This window comes from Etheostoma cragini, chromosome 24 (genome assembly GCF_013103735.1).
Source record: "Etheostoma cragini isolate CJK2018 chromosome 24, CSU_Ecrag_1.0, whole genome shotgun sequence".
NCBI lineage: Eukaryota > Metazoa > Chordata > Actinopteri > Perciformes > Percidae > Etheostoma > Etheostoma cragini.
This window is the reverse complement of record NC_048430.1, coordinates 5,422,815-5,443,652: the sequence shown is the minus strand read 5'-3', so window position 1 is coordinate 5,443,652 and position 20,838 is coordinate 5,422,815. Positions and strand designations below refer to the sequence as shown.

Below are 20,838 nucleotides of genomic sequence, written 5' to 3'. Positions count from 1 at the left end.
CATTGAAAGAGCTATTAGTCGCTATGAAGGGAATATTGTGACAAAAAAATGCATATAAATTTGTAGATACAGCTCCAACTGCTGGTCTCATTTTAGCATTAGCCATTAACTTACCGTAAAGACCGGAAGCAAGGGGAAACAGATATAATGTGTTAATTAGTCAGCGTTAGAGCATGTTGGTAGGCAGTTTTTGTTTGTTTTTTACCTTTGAAGAGAGCAAGGCTAGTTATTTCCCCCTGATTCCAGTCTTTATCAGAATCAGAATCAGAAATACTTTAATGATACCCAAGAGGAAATTCAGTGTTAAAGTTGCAACAGTATATAAATATCAGAGCAGAAATCTAAGTAAAGAAATATAAGGAGTGTGGATTTATACGGTATTTACACAGTTAAAGGAATTTCTTATGCTAAACTAAGCTAAACTAGCGTTTTGTAGTTTCCCTCCCCTCTTGCGGTCTTATAGAAAGGTTAATCTGGTGGCCCTAAGGCATGAGTTAAACCACTTCCACACATTTCTGGTACAATATTATGATTAAAACGGAGGCAGAAACGACACATAAAAAACGTTACATGTGTGAAGTATGACATTGTTACAGGTTATTTTAAGCAATCAGTGCCCTCATTTGCTCAAAATTGAAAATGACTCGGCCACGGCACGTCAGATGGCACTCGGTACAATGGAAATTTGCCCTCTGAAGTACCAGCATGCATTGGCATAAAGCAGAAGGCAATTTGGCATGCATTACTGTAATCTGATATTCAGAACACAAACAAGCCATGCTGGATAATTTCACTGCCAAATTCCAACACACTAAAGCCAAGATTTCCCCACACTACAAAACGCTGATACAGGTCCTGTCTTTGTCCTTTGGACGCATGGATAAGAGAGATTAGGTTAATGTTCCCGGAATAAAGCCAGATGTGTGATGACAAAACTGTCAGTAGTCCGCAGTCATAATAAAAACAACAAGGACTCTTACCTGCTGCAGCTGTTTTCATTCCCATCTTACAATGAATGATTTATTATGAGAATTAAAAGGTGATAAATGAGCCACTACTTCTCATTAAAATTTATGAAGCAAACTTGGCTTGTACTCCATTTGCAAACAGAAGGTTCCAAAACTGTATTATGACAGCTTCTAGATGCACAACGGCCATCTGGGTACAGGCAAAGTGCAGCTAACTTGCCAGCGATGCAAACACTCTCTTGGTGCCTGTTAGTGTTGCGCCATTATTAATTTTTGCTATTTTGCAGTCTGTCAACAACCGATAGAGCCAAATGTGTATAAGTGGGTGTGGCGAGCATTGTGACGAAGGACACGTGTAAGTGGTTCCCTGGAGGGTGAAGGTCTTGGAGAACAAGGGGAGGGGATGCACTTCTTTTGATAAATGGAACTCAAATCAGAAGTCAAATAAAGAAAAACATGGGATGACATGCACACTTAAGCCATTTGCCTCTGTGTTGTGTTACTCATTCAGCTACTATAACGTGACAAAACAGGAATGTTCTCAATTTTATGTGATGTAATGAAGTCCAAGAAAAAAAAAAACATAAAACTGTTCATGTGGCTCCTCATAATTTGAAGTGATATTTCTAAAAGATCCTGGATGTTAACACTGTGCTCACTTAATTCTGTAATATAAAAGCCTGCTTTTTTGTTTGTTAAATAAAAATGTTGGGGCGACCTCTAGCTCACCAAGTAAGAATGAGTTTGAATCCGACCTGTGGCCCTTTGCTGCATGTCATCCACCATCTCTCTCCCCCTTTCCTTTCTATCCACTGACACTAATAAAGGGTAAAGCACCCCAACAAATAGTTAAAAGAAAAAAGAAAATTGTTGCTCCTTGAACACACAGTAAAGCGAGATGATGACAGGAGGATGGAGTGATATCTTCCAAACCAAAGATTCATGTGAGCAATAGCTAACTAGTCCTCCAAATTTAACCACAAATATGTTCACATCAACAACATCATTTGTCTGTGCCTTTCAACACTGTTATGAATCCCTGTTGAAAAAGAAACCCATGTCATTATGTGACAATGCTACAATTAAGGTTTAGTTTGGAGAGAAACAGTGGCTTCCCGTGTTAAAGTCAAACGTTTTGTCGACCTGTCCATCCACCCTGAACTCCTCGTTAAACTGACTTTATCGCTCTACAACAACCTGATGTCCTCCTTGGCTCCCGTCATAATCACTATGCCTGCTGAAGGGCTTTGTCACTTGAACGTTAGTCGTGCATTGCCAGGCCTTCCTTCACAGTGCTGCTGAGGAGCGTCTGGCTTGACAACACAGCATGTTCTGGTTTACTTGCATCGTTTTAAACCAAACACAATCGTCTTGGCCAGTGCTAAGCCCAAGACACAGAGCACAATACAATTCTTCTGCAAAACAGCCCCGGGAAGGAACTTGTTTTAGTAAAACGTATACGTTTAAACTGTAAACTCAGATTGGACAGATAGTCTAGCTAGCTGTCTGGATTCAGTCTGCAGATACCATAAATTGACTGGAATTTAGAATGCCAACACAAAGAAAGCTGAAGGTGAGTGACATCCGGCCTAAAAAGAGGGACGTCGGGTTGAATTTCTGGCGACACCTGGACAATCCCGGAAGTGAAATGTTGTGGATGTAGACTACTTGAACATAAACATATGTTGTTTTGGGGCACTTGCTGAAAGAACTGATGCTGTTATTCTTCTTGGGAGGAAAGACTTGCCATAGCCTGCGAAACCACAACTATCTCTTTCCTTATATTCTGGAGCGCAAAGAGTTAATATGCTTAAGCAAAACGTGAACTTCAGTTCAGACATGATGGGGACAGGAGTCAGGAGCAGGTCATTCAGACTTTGTAAATAATATTCTCAAACTCAAAGTTCAAAACTGTAAACACCTAGAACATACCTTTATGTTCAAAAGTTTGTTTAAAATATGTATGCTCACTAATATTAATTTCAAATGTATGTCAATGCTTTCAGATGGTCGGCTAAAATCACACCTCATTACCATTTAATCTGAAAAATAAATAAAGTTGGTGGTTTATCTGAAGGTCTAATTTGCTCCTTTAAACCATGGTCAAACTTTGTTATGGATGAGTGTCTTTATGAAAATTAATAGAAATATTGTGTACCAAGACAGAGACTTGACTTCGTTCTCTCTTCCTTTCCTTAGAAGAGTAGAGGATGCCCTCCAGATGCTAACCTCGAAGAGTTTCGGTTTAAGAGATTTGTCATGAGCCATGTCTGGTGGGCTTAGAGATGTGACACATCACATCTCAGGGATCATGCAAACATGTATCAACGCACGTGTGCTCACAGTTTATATTGTGTAGTTTGCATGTGGTATATGGAAGCACAGTGAGCAAGGATTGGTGTGTGCAGAGCTCTTTATTACTGCTGCAGCTCAGACACATAGTCTCCTCTTTCTTAGGACTGCTTAGTGTGTCTTGGTTTGTACAATTCAACTTGTCCTGTAAAGTTTATTTGAATCCGTTAATTCTTTAATGAGGCATTTGATTAGATTTTTGAATTGTTTGCGCCTATTGTATAATTGCAATAAGTAGGCGAGGTTGTGCATCCTCATTAGAGTAAACCTCCTTTTCTGGAGTATTAAACCTCTGTTTCTTGAAGCACTTAGTAGTCTTGTTACAACTCTTCCTTTGGCTCTGTGCTCTCCATTGGCACGCTTTGTGTTGCCATCCATTTCAGTAACCATTGTTTGTCCTCTCGTTCCTTTATCTCGCCCTTAAACACTCACACTATCTGGTTGCTCCTCGGACTCTGTGATTCTACTCTACCTTTCATTTCCAACATATGCTGAGCCTCTGTTGTTGCTGCTGACATTATGCGTATCTCAGAATGAGTTGCGTCTTATAGATCCTGACATTTCTTAGTCACTAACAACACACAAATAAAACAACAACGCAGGCAGGCCCATACCTGCTCACATAGAAAGGGCAGAACACATCCCACAGGCAGTGGTGGATGTAAATAAGTAGCCAACATTAACTCAAGCACTGAACTTAAGTAAAATGTTGAGGCCTTTGTCCTTTACTGGAGTATTTAGGCTACTTTATACATCTACTCTACTACATTTCAACAGGAACTATTGTGGTTTCTACTTGACTTCATTCATTTTATAGCTGTAGATACTTTTATTTTGCAAATCCAACATATTGACTTGTTAAGTATGATGCATTGCTATAAAAGCCCAAATCCCTGAGAGTCTTAACATTTTTCCTCAATCTTGAAGCACATGATAATAGCTCGTTATCTTGTGTGCATCAGATTGTTTAGGGACCACAATGGAAATAAATCTTGGACTTTATTGTGTCATCCCTGACTATTTATGTATTTTAATGTATGACACAGTGTACTGTTTTAATACATTTTTATTTCAGTGGTCAAATAAAACCAATCATTAATCAATCAAAGATTGGGACAATGAAGGCTCCGTAATTAAACACTGTGAAAAGGGCTTTTTTTGCGTAGGGATTACTTTAACCTTTCACTTTAAGTACATTTTGCTCAAGGCAGGACTATTACTTGTAACTGAGTGTATCTACATTGTGGTATTTTTACCTTTAATCAAGAAAAAATGCTTAACACTTACCTACACCACGAACGGCAGGTCACATATTGATCTGTTTTGTGCAACATCCATACCCGATGCAGCTTCATATTTAGCTTTTTCTTTAGTCAAACATTCTGTCTAGCCTTGTACCCAAAATCTCTTAATGAAAATGCTTTCAGTTCATTTCTTGTAAGATAACTTTTGGGGTGAAACACACCCAAGTGGAAAAGTGACTTTAGCTATTAGCTATTCCAATCAGAAACTTGTTGAGGCATGACTTGTGTACCCCGCAAAAACTGATTAGCCTAACAATACATTTTCAATGTCCAGACAACTTCAACTGGACATATCGTGGATAGAATTACCTTGACTTTGTTCCCAAGGAACTGGCACTTGTCAAGAAATTTGAATAAAAGTTAAAAAAAATAAAAAAATAAAAAACGATTTGTAGTGCCCTCAGAGGACAGCAGTAGAAGAACACACACACTCACCCAGACAGCTTTGGCATCTTGGAGAAACCAAACATGTCCATGTGGTCCTGTTAGAGCGAGCTACGTGCCAGAGCTTAGGTGCTCCACATCAGCATTCTAATCCACATCCCAGACAATCCAGTTTCAACCCGGATCCATATGAAGAGTCAACAAAAGCCGTCTGAACACAGAATTTCTCACAGTTTGGGAAAACAAACTCAGATGGCAGCAAGTATCACCCTTGCTGAATGGCCCATCCGGTGCGCAGACAGTCCAATTCCTTGCCTTTCCACAATGTTGCGTTCTTAAGTGATGACATAGACAGTGAGGGTCACTCCCCCCCCCTTTCTCTCTTCTCTCTCTGGGACGAGTCAGCCCTTTCTGCTGCTCCCCACCTGGCTTAGTTGAGCTGCAATAAGCTCACTGTGTGTGCTCTCCATCTCAACGCATGGTGTAGTGCAGTGATCCTAGCCGCGGCAAGCAGTGGAGAAGAAAGGAGGAGGGAGTGAGAGTGAATGGAAGAGGGACGGGATACAGAGGATGGGAGGGAGGGAGCGGTGTGGGGGGGGGGGAAACACAAGGCGAATGGATGGCGGATGCTCTCTAGCTCCAGCTTTGCCCTCTGTTTATGGGGGCTGCAAGTCTCTGTGCATTTGCAGGGAAGAGGAGAGGAGGCAGAAGAAAGAGGGCTGCAAGAGTAAAAAATCCAGATGAATGATGAAGGAGGGACAAGTAAAAATGCGTTGGTTGTAAAGAGAAAGCAACTGAGAGACAGTGAAGGGGGGGAGGTGATGGGCAGAGAAAAGCTGACTCGGCAGAATGGGCGGCTAATGGGAGCAAGACCCCTGTTTTTTTCCCTCTGCTTGGTTTTACTAAGTGAGCTTGTATGCATGCACACTCTCATGCTTGCATCATCACCATGATGCAAGCATGCATTTGTCTTGGAGACCACAGATGGCTTCCTTGTTCATTCTCATCCGGAAGGAACACTTGGCTTTCGATCATTTTTCAATCCACTTCTCTAATGAATGGAAAAAATACAAGTCCTGGTAAACATAATGTAATCTTTGGCAAATTAAACACTGTCATGCATGTGTTTCCAAAGCACCAACTACATTTTAAGAATTTTCTGTACCTAACATCTGTATTTGTTACTTTTAAAACCTTATTTGGACCAACAACCAACATTTTTTAATAGACTTAATTGAAAAATTGACTTAAAACAGTCTGCCTTTTGCTTCTGATAGGAAAATTTAAGGATTTTTTTGTTGTGCATGTGCACAAGTATACACACATTCTGTCTTAAAGCCTGTCATCAAACCCTAACAAGTCAGAGCCTCTTGTGTGTATTTGTGTGTGTGCACAGATGGCTCAGCCTTCGGGAGATGCTGCTCCTGCTGGCCCCGTGCCACAAGGTGCCAAGGACAAACTGCAAACGAACCTCGGTGGAGATGATAAACTTTAATTGAACGCAAGAAAGCAGAAAGTATGTTTAGCGTCCCATGTAATCCAACTCAACTCAATTGGGTGTGTAATGAAAGGAAGTGCGTATTTTTCACTTATCTTATGACTGAAAGGAGAACGCTTTTCTTGCTTATTATTTTAGTTAGTTGATTGCTACATGCCTGTAACAGCAAAATGTAATGGAAATCTGGATCAAAACAGCTTGTGGGTTATTTTATCTGCTGGACCTGGTGTCCCCAACATCAACAGACAGTTGTGACAGGATAAGAAGTAGTAGTTTGGATTCCGGCGTCTTCTTAAATTTGTAGATACACAGCTGTGAGATCAGGACAGCAGAGGGGAGATATGATGTCAAGCGACACATGAAATGAGAGAAATGGAAGCAGATCTTCTGAAGTTGAACGCCACAAGATTTACGAATTAATAAAAGTTACTCTGATGGTTGGGGACAGTCTAATCACTTATTTATGAGCATGAACATTTCTTCAGGGAGCAATGTAAGACTGCATACTTGATCACATTAAAAGTTTGAGACTTTCTTCTTTAACAGAAAAGTTTTTTAAGAATAATGCTCAGACTGTCGCAGAATACAGAAACATAATGTAATTTCTTTCTTTAATAACTATACAGTGACACTTTAAATTACTGTCAACCATTTTCTACAGCATGCTATGGTGTCATAATTTTATCTAAATTCCTACAACCAATGTTTGGAAAGAATGGTGAGGTTCTCTAAACAAACTAAGACAACTAAGTCTAGCTTCTTTTTAAAGCTATACTGTATATTCATAGCATTTCCTTATGCTTAATGCTAATTCAAACCTCAACTGTAAAAGGAACTCACAAAACCTAGGCCAATGGCATCATTAATGCTGATGGAAAATAGCCTAAAGCCTACAACTTCCATTTCCGTAATTTTAATTTGGCCCTATGGAAATGCACTGTATGTGTAATTTATTGTCTGTAAATGTAAATAAAAGGCTGGATGTCGGCCTCCTGCTCTGATTGCAAAGCAGTGACGGCAGAAAGCATCAGGTTCATGTCAGGCAGCTTTGATGCAAAGACTCTTTGATGACCCTAGCCTTTCCTTAGAAGAAGAAGCACTTCATTAATCTTACAATGTGGAAACAGCACACACGAAAGCACATGCACCCACAAACATCAAATGCACTTTTTGGGTGGCAATATATAAAAGGCCTTGGGGACCTCTCATAATTCCATACTGTTTTGGTCACATCTCATCTCAGAACGAGACAAATGCATGAAGACCTCTTTTTTTCTGTTAGTACATTCAATTTCCGGCCAGAATGTATTACAGATCTAGTGTCATGATTCACTGGGAGCTTTTGGATAACAGTTTATAGGAATCAAATCTCATCCCTGAGCTTTAAAAATTAGGCACCGTTTTTTTTCCTTTTTAATAAATTGTGTTTGTGTCAGACTGGTGTTCTCCATGTGGGAGATTCTGGGGAGATAAGTGGAGATCTTTAAGTCAGGGGAAAGCAGAAGTTAACCAAAATAAATAATAATGAGCCAACTCTGTAGCAACTGCCCCAACCACATTTCACATGTCTTTATCCTCCATCCATATATTTGACCTGACACATTGGCAGAATAGCAAAGAACAACAAACATCATGTTGCATGCATTAGTTCTGCATCTTGCAATGATGATAAAGCAGTCTGACTGCTGCTGTGGTACTATCTCTTGCTAACTGACACAGACCCTACTACTACTAAATACATGGTATTCCCATGGCTGTGTTTTATTTGAGAATCTCCCACAGGTAGATATCTATAAGTATACAATCTAAATACATTCTGTTTATTTGTAATTTGAAAAAGAAAGCCTCAGAGCACAATGAAGAATTGTTGCTAGAATGTAGTCGGTAGCTGGGTGTTGGCGTCAGCATCAGCATTAGAAGCTGGAGGCAGTGTCCTACAGGAGGAGTTGATTGGATTGGCAAACGAAACAGTGACTAATGATTGGTTCCAGTGTGGGTAAGTGAGAGGAGTGGTACCTTTAGGTTTAAGAGATTGGATAAAGTGATTGAGGGAAGGAGTTGCCTAATTTGAAATTGACAGGATAATAATAATAATCTAAAGGGAAGCATGGATCTATGAGAATGGATTGGGGCCAAGAGGCATTGGGGCTGGGACGGAGGAGTGAACGAAGAAGTGAGAGAGAGTGAATTAAGTTTGGTCAGGGTCCACAAATTCCCTTTTTATTGTTATGACTTATTTCATAAAGGGATGCAAAGGACAGGACAAAGAATGAGATGATAACCCCGTGAAGTTTTCCACTCACCCCCTTAAACTAAATTTGATTCTGATTTTTGTATGTGTTGTCCTTCATAGTAGGAAAGACAGCAATTCAGGTCAGTAAAATGACACACTGAAGCAGAAGTTAATAACAAATCTGCACAAAAGCAAAAAAAGAAGGTTCATTCAACTGGTTTCTAAACGTTTTGAGTGGGGTGTGTGAAGGACATGCAGGCCCTTTCATTTCTGCGCTGGTAATTTACTTCCACACCTTGCTGATTCCATCTCCAGTGACTTGCTATTCAACCATCAAAACGTCTCTGAAAATGTAACGTTATGTTCCTTCTCAGAGGGACTCAAACAGTGCCATCTTTGAAAACTGCAAAATGAAACAGATATCACAGATATCTGTGTATGTACAGTCTGTTGTGCTGTATATGCGTGCATTTACGTACATGGCAGCACTCTTGCGCTATGTACAATTGTATATAACACTCAAAAAATAAATAAAAATAAAAGTAAGTTGCAACTGGACTTCAACACCAACGACCTGTGACTTCACTGTGACTTTAGCCTTTGGGTTTGGAGTGGCTTGATATCCTTCCCAAACCCTGAAGTAATGTTATAAGTCTGCAGAGAATCAGCTGTTAATTTTCCTGTCAACTGATAGATCAATCCAACGCATGCGGCATAAGCAAAATAGAAAGGTGCTTTTGGCAGACCAGCACACACAAACAGACAGATGGCACCTCAGGGTGTTACGCTCAGATGCAAAGACTCTGCTGCAGTCGACCAGAAAACTGATGGCAACAGTCAAATCAATCAGATCAGAAACAACAAATGATTGTAAATGTGACACAGGGGAAAAAATATACCAAAGCACACGTGATCATATTGTTTTTAAATGTTCTATTCATAAAAAAATACAGAAGCCCATATTATCTGTGTCTATATATCTGTTATGCTAACTTTTCCTTTGTTATGAATTTTAAGATGGCATTAACTTTGGTGAAGGGGCACAAAATGACTTTTTCATAACATTAAAATCAGGTATTACAATAAACTAAAAAGTATATAATTGGTGTTCTGTTCACCAGCAGCAGCATCATCATGGGTTTTCTTAAAAGCAATTTTATCTTATCTTTGATTGATTTATCTTTATATTCTATAAGCATGTTTTGGCAACGTTACCGGCTGAGCGGATGAAGATGGATGGATGAATGGATATTTTGGCATGACAACTTATTTATTTCTGACACTCCAACATCCCTGTCCGTTAGGTCCTTTTGACCACCTCTTATGTGTTAGTCTTCAGACTTCATGACCAAATCAGTACAGTACAGGCATGCCTTGATGACCCGCCATTAGCAAAATAATCTGTTGGTGTTATCACAGGGTGAGGGAGGGATTAGGATGCCGGGAGATTGTCGAGCTACAATGGTATTTGAAAAATATAAACACATAATAATGCATCTTAGTGAGTATCATTCTAATTAAAATACTGTTTCCAAATGGCCAGTCTGCTAATTATTCTGCCTGCAAGTCAATTCTCTCTATCTGCGAGATATAAAGTCCACAGCTTTCCTCTTTTCATCTGTCCTTTATCAAATTTTTGGGGAAAAAACTCCCATGAAAGTAATAATCTTTTCAGTCCACAAAGCATCGGTGTTAAGCATCGGACGGACAAAATAGCAGGACCTCTCTTTTATCTTTTAAGGCTGCTGTCCGATCTCGCCAGTCAGCCAATTTAAAGCAGTGATTGTTATTACAGTGACGATAGATATGGAGGCTACGAGCATCCCACTGCTGATTTGTGTCCCATAGAGATAAGAAGAGAGAAGGCAGTCTGCCTGCCTCTGTCCACTAATGAATAACAATATAGCCCAAGGTCACCATTCAAGTGTGAGTGACTGTGAGAGAGAGAAAACTGATAAAGACAAAGCATGTGTCCTGCATTATTACACAGCACATTGGCATTCAGCACTACTTTGCCTTGCGCTCTATGGCTGACACACACGTACAGTTAATCATTAACCCGCCTGTGTGTGCGTGGTGTATCTGTATCTAGACATCTATTCTGTCTCCTTCAAAAGAGCAGGGTGTAACATGTCCAACAAAATAACTGTCATAATAGTATCCTGTGATGAAGAGGCTGCTCCATGAACTACAGTGTTCCTCACGCTGTTAAACATGTGGCTGATCAGGCTGATTGTGGGAATGAAGTGATAAACTTTGTTTGTTTTTGTAGAAATTACTCCTTGATGACTTTGACATTCCCTTCAGTCTGAGTGGTGGTGTTTGATAATTAAATCCCTGTCACCTCTGCAAGAGCAACTTGCATCTTACTACTTGTTCTGTATTCTGCAGAACACTGACAAATATATACAGAACCCTGTCTGCTGCAAAATATGGTTGCGTACAACCCTTGCAAATTGTGTTTTGATGGAAATGCTATTGCTGCCTGGATTACGTTCACTGGCAGTTCATTGTTTCAATTCATGAAGAGCGACATCTTTATAGTGTCACAGGGGGGAGGTCAGTTTGGATGGTATGGCCTGGTCTGCTCTGATTTGTCAGTGTTTCCGTATTTAAGTACTGACGGCTCATGTAAAGGCACTGTTTCTGAACACAAGCTTTGTGCCTTTCTCTGTTGATTGATTGTTGTTTTTACAGCACCTCAGACTGCTTTATAATTTTAAAAAACAGCCTAGGGGAGAGCGGTGGAAACTACTAGAAGGAAGCGCTACCCTTAAGCCGTTGCAAGCCTGCCTGACTGTACGATCTGCGCCCTGCCTCGTGGTTTTACCACTGACCACATATAAGGGTCTTAAGTCATTAGACACACGTTTTGTAAATAAGCATTTACTAAATCAGTATGTTTTCACTATAAAACAAAACCAAGTTAAAGGACAAAAACAGTTTCTGTCCACAATGATATATTTAATTTAAAGCTTCCCTATAAAGTGTCAAAGCGCTAGTGGGCCCCTGCGCTGATTGTGTAATGCAATAAGTATAACAGGAGAAGATCGCAAACAGTGCAAAGGATGGAAGATGAAAATCATTTCATACTCTGTTTAACTGTGTCACACCAATGTGTGAGGCATTCAATCATAATATTACCTCAACCGTAAATATTAATTATATTTTGAATGTATACCAGATTGCTCTGTAACATCCAGTCTCTGGAGCTCAGTCATCATCATAGATTAATTTAATGTGATGTCTAATTCACACATCATACACATGTGACGTATGTCACATCCTTATGACATGCATCATAATGATATATGAATGCAATAAAAGTTCTAATCAGACATTCATTAAACTCTCTGTCTGTTACCACACCAAAGACACATGCATGATTTCCCAGCATGCAACAAAGCAGGGCCAGGCGGTCCTAGCCAGCTCCCTATCTATTATTACAGGGGATAAAGCGGACGGCACCTTTCGCGCACACACACAGACACAGACACACACAAAGACACAGACACACACACAGACATACACACACACACACACACACACACACACACACACAGAGAAACTTTATGTGACTGGTCTAAAACAACGAGATCATAGAAATTAATTCCCGTCCCCCTTTAATCCAGCTGGCAATCTCTCTTTCTCTCTATTCCTTGTGACACAGGCCTAATCTGATACTCAAGCAAGGTAGGGGAGAGATAGATGGAGGGAGGGTGGAGGGTGTGAGAAAGAAGAGAAATGGACTAGATTGGTACAACAAGGAGGAACAAGGGTGGTGTATGTCGGGAGAGATGATGAGCGTTTGAGGGTGGAGACAGAAAAAAATCAGGAAGGATAAATAGATGGACTGAGAAATGGCTATTCGAAAGTGGGGGGTGTAAAATGAAGGTGTTGGGAGATTGGGAGAGGAGAGTGAAGGTGGGAATGAATGATGGAGATGGGAAAAGGGTTAGTGGAGACGCAAGGAAGTGAAAGGGATTATCTAAGGGAATGAGAGAAAAGAGGAGAGGAGGGAAAGAGAAGGGAGAAGGCTTATATTTTATTTGAGTTAGAATAAATCTGATAATCACATATCATCCAAAAGTCTTTTTTTACACTATTTTGGTAAGGATGTCTTAAATGGGTGTAAGAATTTGTAAGAATTATGACCAAGATATGTATAAAATAGGAGGTTTTATACTTTTAACATAACTAATGTTAATCTCTATACTTTTTCTACAGCATCTGGTGACATTTTCAAAGTACCTTAAACATATGTTGACGTTTTTGTACTGCAATTCCCTGTTACTCATATCAGTTCAAGCATCAATTTGTTTTTATATTAAAACTAATGTTCTCCCAGAGCAGCTGAGTTTTTATCTCCTTGGCATACCAGCTGTACTTGGCGGTAACACAGATTGTTTCTGACGCATGAAACCTGTTGAGTGCTCCATGTGGATTTAAACAAATAATACATTTAGCTCAGAGTTTTGTTTCTTCCTCTCTGTCTCTTCCTCTTTCATCATGCCTCCCACTGTCAGCCTACTAAACGTCCCTATTCAATAACGGAGCTTGTCGGAGACACTTAGGAGATAAGGAAGAGTAGGAAACGATGGGAGCTTTTTGTCACCTAACTGCATATTAATAAGCTGGTGTCTGCCCCAGACCCCTGAGCTGTTTGTGGGCTCCAACGGAGGCGTGCATGAGATGTGAATACACACAAAAACACCACATTCCGTGCAAACATGTTTTTTCCGCTGAAGTACATTTACTCAACAGGTACATGCCATGCACATATTCTCATCATGCCTGGCGTACACACACGTCAAGATGCAGAAATGGAGACTTATGTGCAGAGTGCAGACTGAACAAATTGATCAAATGCTATTAGCTGTTCTTCAAGCCCAGTGTGACATTTAATTACGCAAACATGCACACACTCACTAAGCTTGAATGCTGACGAGAGATGTTTTTGTTCTTTATGTGAGCCACATCTCTCGAGGCCAAAAGCATGACTGCCAAATACAGACACAAACAAGCATGCAATTACATGTGAGCCAGTCTGTCCAACTATAAAACAGGTATAGTATCAGACATTTCAACTAAGTGGAAATGCAACTAAATTTTACTACTGAATGTACAGACTAAGTGTGATTACCAGGCTAAGGACCAATAATGTGTGATGACAAAGGGGCCATGGAACAGTCCCAGTGTTTCTAGACATAACTGGGCAGAGCTCCCAGTGATGAGAGACGTGAGAGTCAAAGTAATGGTGAAAGTGTTCTGGGCAAGAGTGGAAGTAATAAATAAAAAAAATGTCCTGGAACAGAAGCTGAGAGGCCATATTGTGGTGTTTTCAGTCTTGCACTTTTAAAGCGATTTTATATGCTGACGTGTGTTTAGGCTGGAGCGTTATGTTGTGACAGTGTAAATAGTGGAAACTTTTCTTAAAGATTACATCAGAAACTGGCAAACAGTAAAAATGCAGCATCAGACATGTCCAAACATTCATAAATTGTAAGAAAAAAACATACATATATATTTACATCATCCAAATTGAGGGTGAAGGGAAGAGAAGCTTACTTGAGCAAGATGTGTACAGGTCAGCAAATGTACACCTAGGCTCTTGAGGAATAACTTTAGACAACTAGTTGCTGGGCAACTGAATTAGAATATGTAATTCACCTGACGTTCAAAAAGGAAGACCACTATCTTAAAATACACCATGGTGGCACTGTGGCCACCACAGCAAGAAGGTTCTGGGTTGTTCCGGGCCTTGCTGCGTGGAGTTTGTATGTTCTCCCCATGTTTGTGTAGTATTCCTCTGGGTGCTCTGGTTTCCCCCAGCAACAAAAAACATGTACTAAGTTCTCCAGTCAGTGCCCTTGATCAAGGCACTGGCTCAGATCTGGAGTTGGTCCCTGGGCGCTCTAAATGGTTGCCCACTTCTCCCTTGAGGGATGCAGAGAATAAATTCCGCTACACATGGTTTGTGTATGTGATATAAAGTAATTAAGACAACCAGGTATGAGATACAGACCTTGAGAGGTAACTGGTGGTTAAATCTCACCGTTCCTGAAGACATGGCGGGAGAAACATCATGTGATAACCCTGTATTAACGTTTTTTAACTGCTAGAGATGCTGCTGTATCTGCATTTAGTAATTAAAGGATTGTGGTTTTGCACACTAGCTCATCTGACATTTATGAAAAATCTCTGAGTGTTTGGAAACAGGGGATGGATTTGCACAAATCCCCATTTACCGGTTGCAACACCCGGTTACGTGTCTAGTCCACACATCCACATCCACACACAAACTCAGACTCTGGATGTTGTGCTTGTGTAAATTGTAGTCCCAGTGAGATTACCTTCATCTGTCTCCATTAGCATGATCAACAATAAGGCAAAATAAATAGACATATCCAACAACAAAACCAAGATTATCAAGCAATCATCGAGCAGATGCCTCGTCAATACCCGCCAGCATAGCTGCTCACAGTGTGTCTGGGGGGTAATGTGGTATTGATGGTACAGCCTTGTCGGTCAATGATGTGGTCAGCTGATTTGGTAACAGCATATCTTGTTTTTATTTTACAGGACACATACACACACGTCAGCACAAATGCAGCAGTGGTGGCAGTAAATTAAATACAGTGTGGTGCATAGCAGGAATTTGCTTTAAATTCAGATAATGTGTCATACTGTGTCAGGGAGGGAAATAGAAAATTGATTGCATTGTTTTCATCTTATGTAAGATTTATTGAAAGACATTGGGTTTTATATAATTACTTTATATCTATGTATTTATATATACAAGCCCAGGAATAAGCATAATCCTCCCAAAAACTAATGGGCATACTGAGTAATTGACTTTACTTTGGCATGTTGTCAGCAGTTGTCTAAGCAAGGTTTAACAGAGTCAGCCACATGCTGTATGGATGCTAACAGCAACATGTAGTTTAGTAGAGATTTTGCTATCAGATCACAGTGGCAGTTGGCACCACATTTTACTACCAAATTTGCAACCACATAGTGTACTTTACAGAAAGTAGCAATATATTAAAAAGTCAAAAGCTATTTTTGAAAGTTTAAAACCTTGCTATTGTGTGCATTTTCTTCCAGAAATGCTGGATGCTCAAAATCGGAATTGGAAGAGCCGAGTAATGGATTGTTACTGTGGTGTTTTTTCATGATGCATTCCATATCACTGCTGTTTGCTTTCTGCGGCCAACAGTAATTCACAAGAATTTACATCTGACAGGCGAAAAGAGAAGAAGAGGAGGAAGAGGACTAGACTTTGAGCACCTGCCAGCAAACTAATCAGCCTATGACCTATTTGGCCTTAAGGCCCTTCTAGACTGACCCGACCCGAATCCGAGTACAAACATCCTGCAGCGCAGCGGGGCCCAGAGTTGGAGCGACAGCCGATTATAATCAAAGGAAACGCACTTTCAATAGACACACACATTCTCTGCACTCTTTTGGAGAGTGAGAGAATTGGATTTGGTCTCCAGCAAAGCACCCAAGGTGTATTATCTCGCTCACATAGAAAAAAAAGCTACTGTCTACAGGAAACACAATGAATTTCATCACATTCAATTTGTACTTGAATTTTAATATAAAATTTGCCATACCTCGGAATGTGAGGTATGAGAAATGATGATTAGATTTCCTTGTAATGTACAAGTGCAATACAAATTAAATTGGGTGAAAATGGGAAAAGAGAGGGCAGATGAAGGTGCACTTTCAACCTAAGATAAATAATCAGCCAAGACACTACTAAAAAGACATATTCCTAACATTGATCAAACATCTGTCTTTGAATAATGAAATGCCTCAAGTCCCAGTCACTAAAACAGTAATGACATAACTTTTTTGCGTGAATTTGGTTCATGTGATGCACTTATTTGGTAGGTTTTTGGATGCTCTTATTTTCCAGAACACAGAACAAAGTTACAGATTCTGTTGCAAGCATTCTGTAGTACAGCAGGAATGAGAAAAGCAGCACAACAGGTTAACTTGATTTCCCTTGTATCCCTTTGTGGGTCACTCATGCTGTGGCTGCTGAGTCAACATTTAAATATTTGGCATATCAGTGGATTGAAAACGAAAAAACAGCAGGAGGAGGGATTGAAAAAAAGAATCAGTCCATGCTTGCCTGTCTCCCTGACTGACACAGCAGAACTCAGTCTGAATCTGAATCAAATTTCATTTGTCTGCTTTCTGGGCCACATGTTTCCTGGCCAGTGACCTATCACCTCGTGGCTGTAATCCTTCGACAATGATGCTGCGATCTGGCGCTTCCTCAATCCGGCAGTCCACTGCTGACCAGCAGCTGCATGGGTTTACGTTCAGGTGGGAAAAAAGGACTCCAAAGGGGAACCTCACTTTTTTCTACTTTTCTTTCTCATTTGCTGTAGAAAAAAACATGCCATAAAGTTATGTTTGAATGTGCTTTCACAATTTAATCTGTACCACAAAACAAAATTGTGAGTTTTAGTATTGAAACACATTTGGGTTGTGTTATTAGTTGGAGTGTCTGTAGAACTATGCAACATATCTTAGTAGGACAACTCTAAATGTCAACCTTTATGTTAGCGTTAAATCCACCCGTCATGTTAATCTATATCATTTAAAGGTCCCATAAGGGAAAAGGTTACATCCCCTTTCTCTGCATTGCCCGCCCAGAGAATTTGGCCCACCCATGAGAGAGAAATCATGGCTTTCAGACAAGCAAAGTGGCAGTTGGTCAAGCCCCCCCCCCCCTCAATAGTTACAGACACAGAAATGGTACATCCTAAGGAAAGCTCATTGTGGGACTGTCTCTAGTGGCTGGAATTCTGCACCAAAGCTGGTTTTTGGCAAAGAGACTTTAGATATGGTATTAGGGGACCAATATGGCCTATATAAAATCATCCAAAAAGCACGGTGTCATGGGACCTTTACGTGATTTTAATACAAGACATTAATTCTTGCTGATTGTCTGTTTATAAACTATAAATAGTTTAGTCAAGTTTGCATTTCATACCACTAATGGCAGCAGTTAGACATTTCAATCATGTATCCATTACTACAGGTGTTACAACTGAGTCTACATGTTTGTTTTTTTAAATCATGATTCTTTGTGTTTTAATATTAGTTGAGCTACTCAACAATCTGACCTTGTACACCTGGTTGAGAATCACTCTAGGCTATATGGGATGTTTTATTAAAACTAGGGTCAACAATAACTTAGTTCAGTTAAGAAGTCCATCAACCACATGATTGAAATGTGTGTGTGTGTGTGTGTGTGTGTTTGTGTGTGTGTGTGTGTGTGTGTGTGTGTGTGTGTTTGTGTTTGTATGTATGTGTGTGTGTTTATTTGTGGATCTTAACCCCCAAATGGCAATCAGTAAACACACCATCCGGTTGTTGAGGGATGACATGAAACAATTAATTCTCCTCCTGATCCTGAGTTACTCAGTACACTAAATGAAAACTCCTGAACCCTACAGCCTGCAACACACATGCACTATACATCCATTAACATAGTGAATATGCACAGTGTAGGAAGCCACATGCATACAAATACGTGGGCACAATTGTAACATTTGATGAGACCACAACTCACACACACGCCCCTCTCTCCCAGCAGCCAGCTAGCTAAACCCCCTCAATCCATGATGTAATCTCTAAGTGTGTTCAGTAATTACAAGGTTCTGGATTTCTCTGCCGCTTGGAGCCACCTCAGCGTTACGTAACAGACAACTCACGTGCAGTCAATTCACTGAGCAAGATTACAATATGGCTGCTTTAAAGCCTGCAGCTAGACTGTCGCCATTAAATCCAGCAACTTGCTCAGATCAGATACAATAGTCAAGAGACGATAAAGAAAAAAAGAGGTGGTGATGCTTTTAACCTCAACAAGATGACTAGCAATAACGCTAACGGCGACAGTTAGTTAGTCAGTCAGTCAGTCGGGTATTAACACATCAACAATCCTCATTGAAAATATTAAAGATCTCCACAGAGAGTTCTATCAAATGCCATTTTGCATCCCAGTAACCTCATGTATTAGGTTTGCGCAATTATAACCAGTGGTGGAAAGATTGCTTGTGAATTCTCAAAGAGTACACTTAAGTACTTAAGTACAATTACTTTTATGTCCATTTTATGCAAAGTATACTGGTATCACTTTATAATAACCATTATTAATATTTGGTAAATTGCTAGTTAGTTAACTTTAGTTAAGTCATTTTACTGTTAAATAATGACATGATTATTATTATTTTTAATAATAAAAACACATTGACCTAATCGTCATTAAGTCCTGTACACTACATGTTTAAGATGAATAAAAAAACAGAAAAAGGGACGGCATTAAAAGACTAATTACCTAAAACCTTCCTGAAACAGCACAACTGTTCATAAAGAATCTGTGACCCTGAAACATAGGCCCATAACACGCTCCAACAACCAGCAGCAACCTCCATGTAAACCTCCCATGGAGCTTAATCAAAGAAGCTTTCGCTGAAGACCGTAAGAGCTCTGATTAGTGAGGTGCTGAAAGAGGTTGCAAAGGCTGAAAATGTATCTTTAACTCAAAAGAATTCTACTTTGCATATAAGTTCAACATGGCCATGGCTGTTTCCACAGCAATAGCACAGCAAACAACAAGAAGCGTCAGGGGACCAGAACTTACTGGAAGGTGGTTAACATCCCAGGTTCGTCATCGTCGTCACACGGCTCCATCCTGTCAGCCGGCCCGGACAGATGAAGGAATGAACTGGTGGACAGAGTGGGGTCTACGCCCCGGCCCCACCACCACCAAAAGGCTCAGAGCGTCGGAGAAAGAGCTCCTGTCCCTGTCCCTGGGTCCAACTCCTCCAGTAAAAAAAAAATCCACTTCCTCTAAATCTCCGTATATAAAAAAAAAAATCCCCAAACTCAATTTTCTGTGTGTGTGTGTGTGTGCATATGTGTATATAGTTGAGTGTGTTCCTGTTTTTTTGTGTGTGTTTTTTTCATTCCTAGCTTGGTGCCAAATGTTCCAGCTTAGCACCGCTGTGCAGCACCACTGGTGATGGACTTAGCCAGGGCATCTGGGCCAGCGGGGATAAACTCCATTTACTCACACACATAAATGCACGGACACTGGCGCGCACACATACACACACACACACACACACACACACACACACACAAACAGTCATGCGGTGGGAGATCGTGGTGAACAATGGTGGGAAAACCTCCCCCACACGGTGTCATCAGAGAGATGTTAAAATGTGTGATATACTGTGTGTGTAGCACACTCACAAACACTCCCTGTCCCCACACACAGAGCGGGTGGATCGATGCATGAACAGATGTGTGCCAACTTTAGAGCTGCTACTAGGAACAGAAATCAGCAGCTGTACTTACAGTGAGCATGTGTGTGAGCAAGTGTGCATGTCAGACACAAAGATGTCTGATGCCTCTCAACCCTCATGTCACAGAGCAAGGATGTGTGTGGGACATACAGGAGACATTACATTTATAGGTGTGTATGCATACATGTGTGAGTGGATTCGAATCATTGATTGTGAAAGGATTGTCTCCGGTCAGAGCAGGCAGATGTCAGCTGTGCCCTTGGGCATAGGGCGGACAGCAAGAGATTAACACTACAATAATGTGTATACAATATGAGAAGGACACAACATAATAGTGCAGTCGTCCTTGCTGACTCTGACTGGTGACAATAAAATCTGATTGTGTACAAAATAAAAATGCATTCACAACCCATCCCATAAACTACTTTTTCCCTCCCTTTTCTGTCTCGGCCTCTGTGTGAAGAAGGGGATGAGCACAAACTGTGTGAAATGACTCAAACACTGAACATCAACACTGTCTGGTCTATGTGGGGGTGTACGGCACTAGGCCTATAACAGAGGAAGAGTAGGAGGGTCATTTCTAACAATCTTCACTCCCTTTGCATTCAGCTGCAGACAAGATTTCAAGGGCATTGCTTGAACAGACTTTTAAAAAATTCACGAGGTAAAATGTGATTAAAGAAAGGGCAGGAAAAAGGGCTATAGCCTGGATTTTAGAAATGGCACACACTGATCTATGCTACACACTGCCTGTGTGTGTTCCACT

At 40.4% G+C, this 20,838-nt stretch overlaps 1 protein-coding gene across 2 annotated transcripts in view; it reads right to left on the bottom strand.

Annotated features, from left to right (window-relative positions):
- LOC117939339 (FERM and PDZ domain-containing protein 4-like) overlaps positions 1-19,619 on the bottom strand; it is a 57,819-nt gene extending 38,200 nt beyond the window's left edge. Inside the window, exon 1 of one of the 2 annotated variants that reach the window (XM_034864572.1) lies at positions 19,406-19,619. In XM_034864572.1, the coding sequence (XP_034720463.1) occupies positions 19,406-19,455 (50 nt within the window). In that variant the 5' untranslated portion in view covers positions 19,456-19,619. Of the gene's footprint in view, positions 1-5,059; positions 5,523-19,405 lie in introns of those variants that run through there. The other variant, XM_034864573.1, reaches the window with a different exon arrangement.
- Between the last annotated feature and the right edge of the window lie 1,219 nt (positions 19,620-20,838).